Source organism: Mus musculus, chromosome 5 (assembly GCF_000001635.26).
Source record: "Mus musculus strain C57BL/6J chromosome 5, GRCm38.p6 C57BL/6J".
In the NCBI taxonomy this organism is placed as follows: Eukaryota; Metazoa; Chordata; class Mammalia; order Rodentia; family Muridae; genus Mus; species Mus musculus.
In genome coordinates this window covers 23531334-23547891 of record NC_000071.6, presented here as the reverse complement: position 1 = coordinate 23547891, position 16558 = coordinate 23531334, and the positions used below count along the sequence as shown (strand labels likewise).

At 41.6% G+C, this 16558-nt stretch overlaps 1 protein-coding gene across 42 annotated transcripts in view; it reads left to right on the top strand.

Moving 5' to 3' along the window:
- The window catches only part of Srpk2 (serine/arginine-rich protein specific kinase 2), a 181287-nt gene that overhangs the window by 136751 nt on the left and 27978 nt on the right, over positions 1–16558 (top strand). For 35 of the 42 annotated variants that reach the window (NR_152854.1, NM_001359176.1, NM_001359173.1 and 32 more), the window contains 3 exons: positions 825–912; positions 2282–2369; positions 7411–7517. Coding sequence is in view for 41 of the 42 variants with exons in the window: in NM_001359176.1 (NP_001346105.1) it covers positions 825–912; positions 2282–2369; positions 7411–7517 (283 nt within the window). In the remaining variant the exon portion in view is untranslated. Of the gene's footprint in view, positions 1–824; positions 913–2281; positions 2370–4987; positions 6784–7314; positions 7518–16558 lie in introns of those variants that run through there. The other 7 variants (XM_017320775.2, XM_011249759.3, XM_017320772.2 and 4 more) reach the window with 5 other exon arrangements.

Genomic DNA, 16558 nt, shown 5'->3' with positions numbered 1-16558 from the left:
CTATTTTTTTTGTTGTTGTTTTGTTGGTTGGTTGGTTGGTTTTTTTGGTTTTTGTTTTGATTTGTTTTGTATTGTTTTTTTGAGACAGGGTTTCTCTGTGTAGCCCTGGCTGTCCTGGAACTCACTCTGTAGACCAGGCTGACCTTGAACTCAGAAATCCACCTGCTTCTGCCTCCCAAGTGCTGGGATTAAAGGTGTGCACCATCACCGCATGGCTGTTTGCTAGTTTTTAAGCTTTACATCAGAGCGGTATTACTTAATTCATATCAGAAAAAAATCAAATACAAATTGAAAATGAACAGGTCTTCCAACTTATTATTCTGTAACATTAGTTAAAAGCCACATGGACCTAAAGCAGGAAATATCATTGTTGCTTTGTGTAGTATATATATTCATATGTAGTTGTGTGTGTGCGCTCATGAACACACATGAACAAATATACAGGGATACTTTTCCCTTAGTGTCTGTGTTAGCTGACAGTTTTCTTATCCACCCTATGTTAATGAGAATTGAAACGGCAAACATATATGACATCATCTAACTCATGAACACTTATTTATGTTGCTCAAACTTGAAAGATCTGAATTTTAATTAAATGTTATTGCTGCATATATGTGTACATGATGCATGTGTGGGTGTGTAATGGCGCATTTGCCACAGCATGAAGACAACTTAGTGGAATGGCGCTATTTTAAGGGAAAGCTTACTGGCAGCTTCAATTTGTTGGCTACTAATTGGCTACATCTCACTATAGCAACACTTCTAATACTGATAATATAAATAACTATGCTTTCTTTCTTTTTTTTTTTTTTTTTTATCTAAAGAGGGAAAAGATTTGTTGCAATGAAAGTTGTAAAAAGTGCCCAGCATTATACAGAGACAGCCTTGGATGAAATTAAACTACTCAAATGCGTAAGTAATCAACCAATAATGGGGATACAAAAAAGGAAATGACTGACTACTGCATAGCCTTTACTCTGTGAACTCTGAATTGTAACACATTTCTTGCTTTCACTTTTTAAAAAGAGTGTTTTGTCAAGTGCCTGTAAACTTTTAATTACTGCTATACTACTGTTGGAGGCTTTTTATTACTGTATAAGGTCTGTAGGGTCATTGTAAAGGTATTAAGTATGGAGAGCTCCTGGTCTGATTGGCTGGACATTTTTCTGGGTGAAACTAAAGTTTCAATCTAGTTTTTTTTTTTTTTTTTAAACTTTTTATTGATTCATTGTTGAATTTCATCTAGTGCTCCCCAATCCTACTCTTCCAGCTCCCCCATATCTATCCTCTACCCTTGCTCCTCCCCCCTTCAAAAAAAAAACCTTAAAAAACAAAACAGAGAAATCTCTTGGACACTGTAGTGTGTCTCATGGTGTACCCTTTCACACCCACACGCTCGCTGCAGCGATGGCTGGTCTGGTTGGAGGCTCTGGCTTCAGCTGTAGTAGCAATATGGGATCCTCACTGGTATGCCACTGGGATGTCCTTTTGATGCCCTGTGCCTGGAGATCCTGCAGCTTTGAATCTTGAGGACCAGTCTCTTCACGTGCTTCAGCTTCAGTTTCTAGGTAGGGTAGATGCTGGTGTGGGCCAGTGCAAAGTCCTGGATCTGAGCCTGGGTGGTAGCTGACTTGGTCAACCTGCCAGCTCTCTCCTACACACACACCGCCAGGTGGGGTATGCCCCAGCTAGTTCACCAAGTGTTGCAGCCTCGAAGAGCCAGAGCCAGTGCGGGTGGGGGTGGGCTCCTGCATACCTTCACCAGTCTGTTGCCCAGGCAAGGCATAGGGCCCACTTTCCTAAGTGCTCTAGCCAGTGAGGAACAGGACCAGTACTCCAGCCAAATCTAAGTCTTTTATTTGAAATAATCGCCTTATTGATTGATATAATGACAGAAAAGCTCCATTTTCATTTACTTTTAAGTGTGTGTGTGTGTGTGTGTGTGTGTGTGTGTACATGTATGCTATTGGAGTTAAGAGCCATTGGCTCCTCTAGAGCTGTGGTCACAGGCTGCTCAGACATGTGTGATGGCAATTGAACTCAGGTCCTCTGGGAGAACAGCACATGCCAAGTAGAGTAACTGTCTCTGTAAACTTGTGTACTGTTTGGACACGGTCATGCACACGTGGAATCCCAGCACTCGGGGAGCTGAAGCACAGGGCTTGCTCAGCTTTGGGCCAGCTTGGGCTGATACTAACACTTCTTTTGGTTTGGGAAAAAACCAAAAACGAAAATCAATATGCAAACCTCATTGTTCTTTTATGTATTTTTCTTTGTATAGGTTCGAGAAAGTGACCCCAGTGACCCAAACAAAGACATGGTAGTTCAGCTAATTGATGACTTCAAGATCTCAGGCATGAATGGGATACGTATCCTTTGCTGTGTGATCTCTAAAGTATAATACAGTTATTTGTGTATGTGGGGGAGGGTCACTTTTTAAAAATATAGTATTATTTCAGGTGCCAGTAAACTTTTTTTTTTTTAGATTTATTTATTTATTATATGTAAGTACACTGTAGCTGTCTTCAGACACCCCAGAAGAGGGCATCAGAGCTCATAATGGATGGTTGTGAGCCATCATGTGGTTGCTGGGATCTGAACTCACGACCTTCAGAAGAGCAGTTGGTGTTCTTAACCGCTTAGCCATCTCTCCAGCCTGCCAGTAAACTTTTAATTGCTGCAGTCTTCCCTTTGTATAAGGTCTCTAGGGTCACTGTAAAGTTTACTAAACTAGTGCCTCTCCTGGTCCAGCTTTATAGGGCTTTGGATTTGGTTCTTTTTTTTTTTTTTTCTTCCCCTTTTCCTTTTTAAAACTCTTTTGCATCTTAGAAATATAAAAAAAAAATGATGGCTTGATTTTTGAATGTAGTAAAGTGATTTTTTTTTGAGATTAGTAGTTACTAATTATTCAAATAAGAGATTTTATCTTATTTTCATACATGTCTATAATGTACTGAGATTATTTGTATTCTCTCATTACTGTCCTCATTTCTTGCTGCTCTGGTTACTGTTTGTTTGTTTGTTTGTTTTACCTGATTAATTTTTATTTTGGTTATAATATTAGTGATTTATTAAAAGTAATTGTAGTTGTTTTGCAATGGTAGATGGAAAAGTATTCTAGCACTATTTCTCTATAGCCCCATGACTCCCAGATGTTAGTGCCTGTGAGTGGCTGATGTATTCTGCTTCACTGGGGTTTTTGTTATTTTTTTCTTGGAGCAGATCCAACACTTTTTGTCATATTTATTAACCTTAAACTCCAGAAACCTTAATGTCAAGGTATGAAAATATGATAAAATCTCCTATGACAAAAGTCTCCTCTTCAGGGCTGGAGAGATGACTCGGGTGAAGAGCACTGGCTGCTGCTCTCCCAGAGGTCCCCAGTTCAGTTCCCATAACCACATGGTGGCTCCCAGCCATCTGCAACAGGGACCCAAGGTTCTCTTCTGCTAGAGTGTACTCATATAAATAAAATCGATATATCTTAAAAGTCTCAGCTTAAGCCTAAGAATGACATCCAGTACCTGCACCTACTCCGTCATGTTCTTTTAGAAGAAAACTTTTATTTTTATTTTTTTCTCATAGAAATTCCTAGCCCACCATGATGTTCATGCCTGTAATCTCTATAACTCCAGATGTTGAGACAGAAGGTGTAAGAGTTCACAGTCAGTTTCACTACATAGCAAGTTTGAGGCTAGCCTGGGTTACTGCCAGCTTGTCTCATCAAACCAAACCAAAATAAATAAGCAGCTTAGTCAGCTATACTAATATTGATATTGTATCAGCGTTTTCTTCAAGATGATTACTGGTGCTGGGTGTGGTGGCACACACCTTTAATCCCAGCACTCAGGAGGTAGAGGTAGGCAGATTTCTGAGTTCAAGGCCAGCCTGGTCTACAAAGTGAGTTCCAGGACAGCCAGGACTATACAGAGAAATCCTGTCTCAAAAAAAAAAAAAAAAAAGATGATTACTGGTATTTGACACGTTCGTTCTCCCAAACAGTAGGCAGATAGGCAGTTCCACACTCCATGTACCCATGTGAGCTTTTCTGTGTAGGACAGAGAGCTATATTCATTGTGTGTTAAACTTGTAGAGCTCTTACACACACACACACACACACACACACACACACACACACACACACACACACACACACACACACACTATTCAGCAACATGCTAAGAAGCTATCATGGTCTGGATGTGTCAATAATTTGAGGAGATTTGGGACTCCTTTTGAAATTCTAGGATTTGGCCCAGTATCTGCTCCTAACTTTAGGTTTTGATTTCTGTTTCTTGTAATGAGGTTGGGATGTAAACCATTGTCTTCGCAGCCTGGAGAATAGAAGGCCATTCACAGAGCAAAAGCATTTACAAATGTTTTCACTAAAATATATTATTAGCTATCACGGTGATATGATAAATCCAGATAGTGTTGTAAAAATTAGTAAGTCGCCGGGTGTGGTGGCGCACGCCTTTAATCCCAGCACTCTGGAGGCAGAGGCAGGCGGATTTCTGAGTTCAAGGCCAGCCTGGTCTACAAAGTGAGCTCCAGGACAGCCAGGGCTATGCAGAGAAATCCTGTCTCGAAAAACCAAAGAAAAGAAAAAAAAAATTAGTAAGTCAACCCTTTTGTGATACTGACACCAACTGAAGTCCCTAGTCATCTAGTCATGAACCAGATGTTTGAAAGAGTTTCAGAACTATTTAGAAATCCCCTGTGACCATCATTAATATGTGGTCTGTTTGCTGACTATGTCCAGTGGTTCTCACCCGTCCTAATGTTGTGGCCCTTAATACAGTTCCTCCTGCTGTGGCGACACTGAACCATAACATTATGTTGCTACTTCATAGCTATAATTTTGCTATTAGTATAAATCATAATATAAATACCTGCTATAGAGGACCTGAAAGGGGTCAAAATCCACAGGTATAGAAACACTGACTTAAGAGGGTCAGTAATTGGACTAGGGTGGCTCTTCCTCCTCCTTTTTTTTTTTTTTTTTTTTTTTTTTTTTTCTGTGTAGTCCTGGCTGTCCTGGAACTTACTCTGTAGACCAGGCTGGCCTCAATTGAAGGGATTGAAGGGATGTACCACCACACCTGGTATAAAGCTTCTATTTTTAAAAATCCACTGAGTAGGGCTGGAGATGGCTCAGCAGCTAAGATAACTGACTCTTCCAGAGGACCCAGGTTTGATTTCCAGCACTCACATTGCTGAGCACAACTGTACCTTGTGAGACTCAGTAGATCTGATGCCACCTTCTGGTCTGTGTGGACACCAAGCATACATGTCTCATAGGCACATACATGCAGGCAAAACACTTGTATATGTAAAATAGTCATAAAAACAAAGAGCTAAAAATACCATTAAAACAAAGAAAGAAACAAACAAAACACTGTCTTAGAGTTTTACTGCTGTGCACAGACACCATGACCAAGGCAAGTCTTATAAAAACAACATTTAATTGGGGCTGGCTTACAGGTTGAGGTTCAGTCCATTATCATCAAAGAGGGAGCATGGCAGTATCCAGGCAGCAGGGTGCAGGCAGAGCTCAGAGTTCTACATCTTCATCCAAAGTCGGCTAGTGGAAGACTGACTTCCAGGCAACTGGGGTGAGAGTCTTAAGCCCACAGTGACACACCTATTTCATCAAGGCCACACCTCAAGATGGTGCCACTCCCTGGTCCAAGAATATACAAACCATCACAAACACTGACAGCCCAATCTAACTGAATAAGTGAACTCCAGGGTCAGTGCAATACCTTGTCTTAAAAAGGTGGCACATGCCTTCAACCCCACAGCACTTGAGGTAGAGGCATTCATATCTTTTGAGTTTGAGGCCAGTTTAGTCTACATATTGAGGACTTGCCTAAAAAAACAACTCAGTTAATTGATTAATCCACTAGCTACAGAACTGAACCAAGAACGTTCTGGCGGGGCTTTTCTGATGGTTACATTCTGCTACTAGAGAAGAAAACCTTGAGCAGCACACATTTCTAATAAATTTAGGCCTTTTGTTCTAAAAATCCACTGCTTTTTCCACAGAGTACTATTCCACTGTGTACATGTGCCATGTTCTCCCCATCAGTTCATCCAGTGGTAGACCATTTCTGTATCCTGGCTGCTCATGGCAGTGCCACATTGAACCTGGAACCATTGACACATGTTTGAAATCTCCATTTCAGTACCTTTGGGTACTTATATGGCCTTGAATGATAGTGATATTCTCATAATTACATTGTGACCCCAACTCTACCAGTTGTATACTATAATATTAATTAATAGGTTTTCGTTGAGATAGTGTTTCCTATAGGCCCAGGTTGGTCTTGAACTCACTGTGCAGCTGAGGATAATCTTAATCTTACGATTCTCTGTCAATCACCTCCTGTATTAGTCAGGGTTCTCTGGAGTCACAGAATTTATGGATAGTCTCTATATAGTAAAGGAATTTATTGATGACTTACAGTCTGCAGCTCAACTCCCAACAATGGTTCAGTCGCAGCTGTGAATGGAAGTCTAAGGATCTAGCAGTTACTCAGTCTCACACAGTAAGCAGGCGAAGGAGCAAGATCGAGACTCCCTTCTTCCAATGTCCTTATATTGTCTCCAGCAGAAGGTGTAGCCCAGATTAAAGGTGTGTTCCACCACACCTTTAATCCCAGATGACCTTGAACTCGGAGATTTAATCTTCTGGAATCCATAGCCACTATGCCTCAAGATGTCCATACCAAGATCCAGATCAGAAACTTCTATCTCCAAGCCTCCAGATAAGGGTCACTGGTGAGCCTTCCAATTTTGAATTTTAGTTCATTCCAAATATAGTCAAGTTGACAACCAGGAATAGCCACTACACCTCCCAAATACTGTGTTACTTGTGTGTGCCACCGTGTATACAATACTAATAGAAAAGAAAGGTTATTAATATATCTTTAGTACATTTGACAATATTCTATTTTATAATGTATGTAATTAAGTAGACATTTATTCAGGCAATAAAAACTTTTCAAGTTCTTATTTCGTCCACCTTGTGGAATAAGCCCCTTCCAGTGAAGGTTCCTTCTTGTCCACTCTCCTTGGGCACAGCTGACAGAAGAGCATGGCACAATGTAGGTCTTAATCACAGGTTGGCCTTTGGAAGCTAGGATGCATGCTCATCGTCTGCTTCAGCAGTGGGTGTAGGGATAGATTTCCTGAGGTGGTTTGCTGTATACATTGTATATGATCAATCTTAGTGGAAAAAGTCAGATCTTGTATATTTAGGTGATAAACAGCAAGTGATCACCTTGAAGGTATTATATGTTATTTTATTAGGAAAGCAATGTTTTACAAGTGATACAATGAAGATGCTTCTAATAACTGCCTGACTTCAGGAAATGCATTCTCAGATCTGCCTTAACCACATCCCAGATGTCTGCATGGTCTTTGAAGTACTTGGTCACCATCTCCTCAAATGGATCATCAAATCCAACTATCAAGGCCTCCCAGTACGTTGTGTGAAGAGTATCATTCGACAGGTGAGACTTCAGAAAGGAACCCACCCCCTGGAAATAGCAATCCTATCTTAGTAGCCAGTTTGGTTGCCTTTCAACTTGTATTCAGTTTATAGTGAAGGAATTAATAAGCAAAAGAAAGCAGCATTTGAACATCTGCCTTATACTTCTTTGGCATCTCAGCCTTTTTAAACTTTTTTTTTTTTTTTTGGTTTTTTGACACAGGGTTTCTCTGTGTAGCCCTGGCTGTCCTGCAACTCACTCTGTAGACCAGGCTGGCCTCGAACTCATATCAGCCTTTTTAAAGATGAGTAATGTATATCCACCAGAAATTATTGCATTCAGTATTTTTACTGGAAAATATCCACTAAGTTCTTGGGAACTTAATTAAGAAAGAACAATTTATTACATTGTTTTGTGGAGTTTGTTTGTTTGTTTTGCCGTTTGAAGTACCACAGATAGAATAAGCTGAAGGGGAGCAGGTCCTGAGGGCGTGGCTCCAGTGTGGTGACTGTGGCTCCCAACTGCATTATGTCCTCTGAGACCTGAGCCTCACCTCCACACAAGGAAGCAGTGTGATTCCATGGTAGACCAGTTGGTGTTTGTGTACCTGTAGAGGAGAATAACAGGTATCAAACAGGAAATGTTTTTAGTATGTATTGTCAGTTGTATGTGGGTAATTGTCTTAGTTAGGGTTTTACTGCTGTGCACAGACACCATGACCAAGGCAAGTCTTATAAAAACAACATTTAATTGGGGCTGGCTTACAGATTCAGAGGTTCAGTCCATTATCATCAAGGTGGGAGCATGGCAGTATCCAGGCAGGCATGGCACAGGCAGAGCTGAGAGTTCTACATCTTCATCCAAAAGCTGCTAGTGGAAGACTGACTTCCAGGCAACTAGGGTAAGGATCTTATGCCCACACCCACAGTGACACACCCATTCCAACCAGGTCACACCTATTCCAACAAGGCCACACCTCCAAGTGGTACCACTCCCTGGTGCAAGAATATACAAACCATCGCAGTAATGTTAGAGGAAAATACTTTGGATCCTTTGGATCATGAGAACAGGAGCTCTAGGAAAAGAAGGTGACTTTTTTTGAGCTGGAACAGGATAATTGTATATGATATGCATTCCATAGGAAATATCATGAGATCAGTACTTTGTCTTACCAACTGAGACCCTGTAGTGAAGGAGTGGTTTAGACAAGATCCTCTAATAAACATTTATAGGATGAAAGTGCATAGAGAGACAGAAGACACTTCCATCTAACATCGCTCACCGGGATTAGAGTTTGCCAGTGGGCATTTTAAGTCTGCACACTGCTCCTGGCCTGTTCTGTCCGACTTAAGAAAGTTACAGATGTAGCTTAAGTATCTGTTCCGATATCGTGGGTTAGCATGGGCAAGGCTGGGATTATCTGGGAGGCTGCTTAGTTTAGTTTGTGTGAGGAAGGTTAGGAGTCTTTCCTCAATCACCAGGTTCAAAGCTTAGAGTAGGCCTCCCAAGGGGTTCTAGTCACAAAATATAGGCCTCAGTTCAGAACTCACACTCTCTCTCTCTCTCTCTCTCTCTCTCTCTCTCTCTCTCTGTGTTGTATGCACATATATACATGTGTCTTAGTTTTCTATTGTGACAAAACATTATGACCACACCACTTAAAAAAATAAAGGCTTTAATTGTGGGGTTCATGGTTCCAGAAGGTGAGAGGCTGTGACTGTCCTGGTGGGAAGCATGGCAGCAGACAGGAGCAGTAGCTGAGAGCTGACATCTGATCCACAAGCATAAGGCAGAATGGTAGGGTGGAGGGTAAGAGGAGGGAGAGGGAGATAGGAGAGGGAGAGTTCTCAGAGCCCACCAGGAGTGACACACCTCTTTCTAGAAGGTTTTACACCTCCTAATCCTTTCCAATCATTTCCACCATTTGCTGAGTAGGCATCCAAATATATGAGCCTATGGGGCCCATTCTTTTTTTTTTTTTTTTCCAAGAATTATTTATATATGTGTATGAGTACACTGTAGACACACCAGAAGAGGGCGCCAAATCACATTACAGATGGTTATAAACCACCATGTGGTTGCTGGGAAATGAACTCAGGACCTCTAGAAGAGCAGTCAGTGCTCTTAACCTCTGAGCCATCTCTCCAGCCCATAGGTCCATTTTTATTCACACTACCACAGCATATGTCTGTGCTTGCCTGTGTTGGTACTTTTGGTAGCCAGAGATTGACAATGGGTGCTATCTTCCTCAATTACTTCTTTACCTTAGTTTTTGAGAGATCTCTTACTGAACTTGAAGCTTACTGTTTTCAGTAGACTGACTGGAATCTACTGGGCTCTTGGAGTCAGTGTTGAGGTTACATATATGTTACCATATCTGGATAGTGGGTGTCCTCATTTAGGTCCTCATGGGTTACTTAGCACTTTGCCTAGCCATTGTCCAAAGTCTCTCCCTCCCCCCCCCCCCCCCCCCCATCCACTGACTTGCTTGAAACATTTTATGAAGGCAAGGCTGGCTTCATACTTAGAGATGCACTTGCCTCTGTCTCCTGAGCGCTGAGATTAAAAGCCATTATCATACTCAGTCCTCAGAATTCTTTTTATTTTTTTTAAAGATTTATTTATTTATTATATGTAAGTACACTGTAGCTGTCCTCAGATACTCCAGAAGAAGGCATCAGATTTCGTTACGGATGGTTGTGAGCCACCATGTGGTTGCTGGGATTTGAACTCGGGACCTTCAGAAGAGCAGTCGGCGCTCTTAACCTATGAGCCATCTCGCCAGCCCCAGAATTATTAAATAGGAAAAGAATTATGAGCTGGTGAGATGCCTTGTAGTGGCTTCTCCTGTCTCCAACCCTGATGACCTGCATTTAGTCCCCAGGTCTGTCTCTCATGGTGAAAGCAGGGACTGCCAGTTGTCGTCCAGCCTGTACACACATGCCTTGTATACATGGCCATGCGTGCCTATATGTGCATGTCTGTCTGTCTCTGTTTCTGTGAATGTAATAAGATAAAACATAATGGTTCCCACAGATGTGTTAATTGAGAGATAGTGCCTTCAGAAAGGACCATCCGTACCCGTGCAGAAAGTTTGTGCTTATGTAACTGTACATGATTGGGCTTTTAAACCCATTTTATAAAATCTGTAGATTTTAAACATGTAGTGAAAGCATCCTTGATTGTGTGTAGCTACCTCCTCACATTGTCCTCCTATGTCACACATTGGCAGTGCCTTTTGTCATATTACAGATATTAAGTCAGGAGTTGGAAGAAATGCCAAGTAGTTAAAAGAAACAGCATGTGGTAGCTCACAGGCACCTTGCTTCTCCAGCTCTAGAAGATCCAACCCCCTCTGCTGATCTCCATGGCCAGAATGCACATGGTACACATACATACACTGTGGCACACAACACATGCACACAAAATAAATATTTTTTAAAAGAGGGGGCTACAAAGTGAAAGGCCACTTACCCTGTCTTACCTAAGGGATTGAGACCTCCTGCTCAGAAGGAGGCTGGGCACACACTTGCCATCTCTGAGGCTGTGGCTTTTCTGTAATAGATCTGTTTCATTTAGAGAGGTGCAGTTTGCACCGTCTTTCCTCACTGTGACAAGCAAACACCCTGTACTCACTGTAACCCTTACTCACTGTAACAAACAACCCTGTCTCTACTGTAGACGAGGGCACAGGCAATGGTGGGATTGAATTACGTTCATTCATGTGCTTCCTGTGCAGTCACGTTGGTAGCTTTTAGTGACAACTCTAAAGCTTTTGAAAAAATCGTATTGAAACAGATGAAGTATCTTGTAATTACCTAGGATAAATCATGAAATATTAAGGGCTTAGCATATGTAATTTGTGCCAGGTGGTGGTGGCACACTCTTTGGAGGGCAGCCTGGTCTACAAAGTGAGTTTCTAGACAGCCAGGACTACACAGAGAAACCCTGTCTCGAAAACAGAATAAACAAATAACAACAAAAAGGACCCAAAACAAAAACCCCCATGTAATTTGTTTTATTTTGTATGTGTTGTGTAGGCATATGTAGTATGGACTGTACATGTGCATGTGTATATATTGGAGGCCAGATATTGGGTGGCTTTGATGATTGTTATGTACCATATTTTTCCTATTTTACTTTCTAATGCAATTTCATAGACTTAAATGGTAAATTTTAGACATTTTCACCTCCTATTTTTTTTTCTCTTCCTGTTGAGCATGTTTTATTTTTAAGCCTTTTTTTTGAGAGGGGTTTACTACTTACTTTTTTAGTTGGGACAGGATATTAGTATGTAGCATCACTTGGCCTGCCTCTGCTGGGACTAAAGGCGTGTGCCACCATGCCTGCCTGCTCTACCTTATTTTCTGAGACAAGATGGCTCTTTCATTAAAGGTGGAACTCAGTGATTCAGCTCGATTAGCTAGCCATCAGGCTACGGGCTGCCACTGCCTGCACATCTGTGGCCTCAGCGTCACAGTGCGCAGCATCACAGTGCACCTCGACTTGCTCAGCCTTTCCCTGGCTGCTGGAGATCTGAGCTCAGGCCCTCATGCTTTCACTGTACATACTTTACCCACAGAGCTGCTTTTCACAGTTCTGATTTGCATATTTTGCTCAAAAAATAATTGCCTGCCTTCAGTTCACAGAGGTTCCGTCATTCCTAAATCTGTGCTTTCAAAGATGTCTGTTGCTGCCATAGGTGATTGACAGCATCACTACCATTCAGGCTCAGCTGTGTAAGAAGGTGGCTTTGCTGGCTAAGCTGTTGACGCTTACATTATATTCTATAGTGGGAGAACGGTATATAAACTGAAAGGTGAAATTCTGAGAGTCTAGTGAAACCTCTGTGTTGTAAATGCTTTGTGTAAGTCACTGATTTCAGCGCTGCCTTCCTCAGTGCATTCTTTTTAGAGACTGAGACAGAGCTCTGTGCTGGCAGCAGCTGTGGGGCTTATTTCTGGTTTTTTTGCTTGTTGGCATTTGTTTGCTTGCTTAAGTTTTTAGATATAATCTTAAACCACCATTTTTTTGGCAAGATGGTGTGACTAATAATGGTGCTGTCCTCATTAGATTACTATGAAGATGAACATCCTATTGTTAATGTTACTATGCCCTACCATAGTTCTAAGTACTTGGCACACTTAAATCCTCTAAAACCTTTTAACAACTATAAAATATAGTCCTGTTCTTGATTTCATGGAATTGGAAACAAGAATATAGAGCTCAGTAGTTTCCTCACATTGGGAAATAAAAACCAGTGACTGGTGCTGGAGTGGCGGCTCAGTGGTTAAGTTGCTCCACCCTCTTCCAGATGATCCTAGTTCAGTTCCTCGCACCCACACTGGGCTGGGGGCTCACAGTTGCCGGTAACTACAGCTCTAGGGTTCCTGACACCCTCTTTTGACCTCCTCTGGGACGTGAACACACATGAAATATACTCATACACATAAATATAATAATAATTATAATAATAATGGTAGTAGTGGTAATAACTATATATATATATATATATATATATATATATATATATATATATAAAGCAGAAGAGCAAGGTGTGAAACATGAACAATCTAGTTTTGGAGCTAAAGATTTACTTTTTTTCTCTAAGTGATAAAATGCTGTTAGAAATTGTGCTCAGCCTGTGTCCTGTAGAGGTTAAGTCTCTGTTCGTCTGGGTTTAAAATCTTCTACCTATTTTTCCTCTCATACACAAAACTTAATACTTAGCACCCCTCCCTTTTAGTTTATTGAATATTTAAAGATGTCCCAAGCAATTATAAACACATGCCCATTTCATGAGATTTTTGTTTACACTCTTCTTGTTTAACTTGGTAAAGAGTTGAGAGAGAGCTCTTGACAATGGTGCTGTTGCTCCTATGTGTCCTTTGCCATCTTTTATATCTTGACCTTTGGTCTCCTCTTTTGTCCTAGACTGCTGGAAACTTTATCCATTCTTTTTTCTACCACAGCATTCAAGGCTTAACCAGAATTCTCTGTGGCCAAGGTCTCTTATGCTGTTCTAGGCTGTTCCTTTCCTCTGTTATGCCCGCAGTCCACATTTGGTCCTGGAATTGATTACAAGTTTTATAATGCAGGCTAGGTCATCTTAGCTCCAGCACAGTTGATGTATTGGAGACAGTGTGCTATGTTCATAGTGGTATGGTTAACTACTTCCCTAGCCTTTAGCCCCTAAGGGTTGTTGGACTTGTGTGGTGCCTTCTCGACCTCTTGTTTGTCTCCTGGGTGGTACAGAATTCACTCTTACCTAGATTTGTCATCTGCTATTCCTAATTCTTGTTTTATAACTCTGTTTTACTCATTTATGAATTTGGAGTCATTTGTAATTTGTGGCTTTACTATGGATGTTAATTAAAATGAGAGATTATCAATAGAGCATCCATTACAAAAGCAGCACTTTACTGCTTTCCTTGGAGCTGTCAATCATTGTAATACATGCTACTCTGTGTGTCTTCTTTCATATGTTAGGAAGTTCTGAAGTTGGTTCATATTTCTTTAAGGCAGAAACATGTTTATTGGCGTATTTGTTTTATGATTTTATTGGGTTTTTATGTCTCTTATCTCCCTTTAACTTTCCACCCTAATCCCTTCAACCCCCTGGTACGAGGTAGGAGAAAAAGAAGGTTGCCGGGAAAGGGGGCATAGACCTCCTTAGATTGCATCTTGCTGATTAGGGTTGTGTATCCTGGGGCATGTCCAATCATCACAGTCAGAGTACCCAGCAGTCCAGCAATTGCAAATGTGGTACCAGGGAGGGCAGCAGTGTGAGCCACATGTCCTCTCCAGAGAGCAGAAGACAGTCGTAGTTAACAGCTGGGCTGTGGACAAACTGAAGCAGCCCTGTATCCCACAGCTGGGATCAAGACAAAAGCATTCACATGTCATAACTGGGTTTTTAAAGAAACCAAAATTCTCACTCCATATGTTCTTATTCTTTTCAAAATGATGAATCTTTATTTGGTTTAAAGGGCTTGTTGGACACAACTCAGTAGTAGAGAGATTATCTAACATTTAAAAGACCCTGGGTCCAATCCTTCAAACTACACAATAAGTACTTAGATAAATAAAAAGTAGGTATGTTTAAGTAGGTTATCCTGAGGCTCTTTGTATGACTTTATGATGTGAATGCCTTTCCAGGACTAAGTGTGGCTCTGTGGTAGACTGCGTGCTTAATGGATTCAGTCCTCAGTACTGGGTGGGGGAGTGGGGCGTAGGTGAGGAGAGAAAAGAAGAACATGAACATTTTAGATAACTATTACTTTATTTAGAGAAATTGAATAACTACTTTTGGGTGATTGCTGAGAATCACACCCAGGACGTTGTTCATGCTAAGCAAGTGCCCTGTTTGTAGTCTGCATGCTCAGCCCGAATCCCATCCTTTAAGCAGTTCTTCGTAGGCCGGGCCGTCCTGCAAGCCTCTGGCTGTGGCTGTAGGTACTCTGTATATCCATCTCAGACTTTGGCCCGGGCAGCTTCTGGCCTCAGTCATGGAGTCCTGTCTCCTGTTTTTTTGCTTGTAAATCATAGGTTCTATTCTATAACTAGCTTTACCATGTCTTTCTAAACTTTAAATGGGGGCCTTGTGTTGGCCTCCTGTCTGCTGTGTTAAAGGATGCACCTAAGGCGAACACTTCTTAAACTCTTTAAAGTAGGTTCCAGTTTCTTACATAATTCAGGCCGAAGTTAGTGTTTTATGTTTTAAAACTTTATTATTTAATTCATTGTACTGTTGAGAAATTTTGTAACAGGGTGTCTGCTTGCCAGTCATGAAATACAGCAAAGCTTCAATTTTGTTAAATTTTCTGTAATTCTATAAAAGTAATTATCAGTTGAAGTCCTGGGTTTTAAAATTAGCTTTAATTTTATTATCACAATGTAAACTAACATTTAGTATGTTGTGCCAGACACTCATTGCTCTCTGCGTTTTGTCTTCTGTCACATGTCTTTGTGTCTACACTAGTAGCATAATACTCCACATGTGAAAAAAGTGACCTTCAGGGTTTGGGGAAATAACTTAGTGGATAAAGTGCTTCTCGTGTAAGCATAAGGACCCTAATGTGGCTCCCAAGACCCCACATTAAGTCACACACGAACACTGCACACGCGCATGCTCACTCTCAGTGCGTCTCTTCGCTCCCTCTCTACTTCCCTCCCCGCCTCTCTCCTCTGTTAAAACAACCTTCTTAGCCAGAGAATCCATAGTGCAGGATTATAACTGTAGGATGGAGTGAAGTGCCTATTTAGAGAAAGCTAGGTGTTTTTTTTCTAGATGAAGCGGCATGTGCCTATAATCCCAGTGGACACAGGAGGATCAAGGATCCAGGCCTGCCAGAGCAGCCAAGTGAGACTGTGGGGAACTACAGAGAGATAGAGTTCTGTGGTGGAGCTCTTCCATGGTGGAGAGGTGGGCTCCAGCAGGCGGACCTGCTCGGCTCAGCACCCTTGATACAGATTCATCCACACTCACTGTGTGACTGCTTCAGGGTCAGTCACACTCACTCTCACTTTACACTTGTGGATTTTGTGATATTCTAATTTTATCCTGTTTGGCACAGTGTTGTGATTCTGTGCTAACTTAAATTATCTTCAGATGTCGTGTTCTCAGCTCGAGACTCCTAGAAGTGTCTTTTTTTGGTCTCTGGAGGAGTCAGTCTTGTTTCTTCCCTCTGCTCTGTACCTTCCTCGTGTGGAGCATGGCAATCTCATTCTCTCTGAGCTGCACAATACTAAGGCAGCTTCTCTCACTGTAACGGGAATTTCCCAGACTTCTCCAATGGTGGCCTTTGTAGTCTCGGTCTGAAGAAATGGAGTACTTGCTGTGCAGATGTGAGGATCTGTGTTCGATCCCCAGCACCCACATAGAGAGCCAGGCATGGCGACGGCTCACTGTAACTCCAGTAACAGGAGAGATGGAGGCTCTGGGGCTTGCTCACCAGCCAGCCTGGCCTAATTGCTGAGCTCCAAGTCCCAGTGAGAGACTAAGTCTCACAATGCACCAGGTGGGTCGATGGCTTCTGAGGATATAATCCTGAGGTTGACTC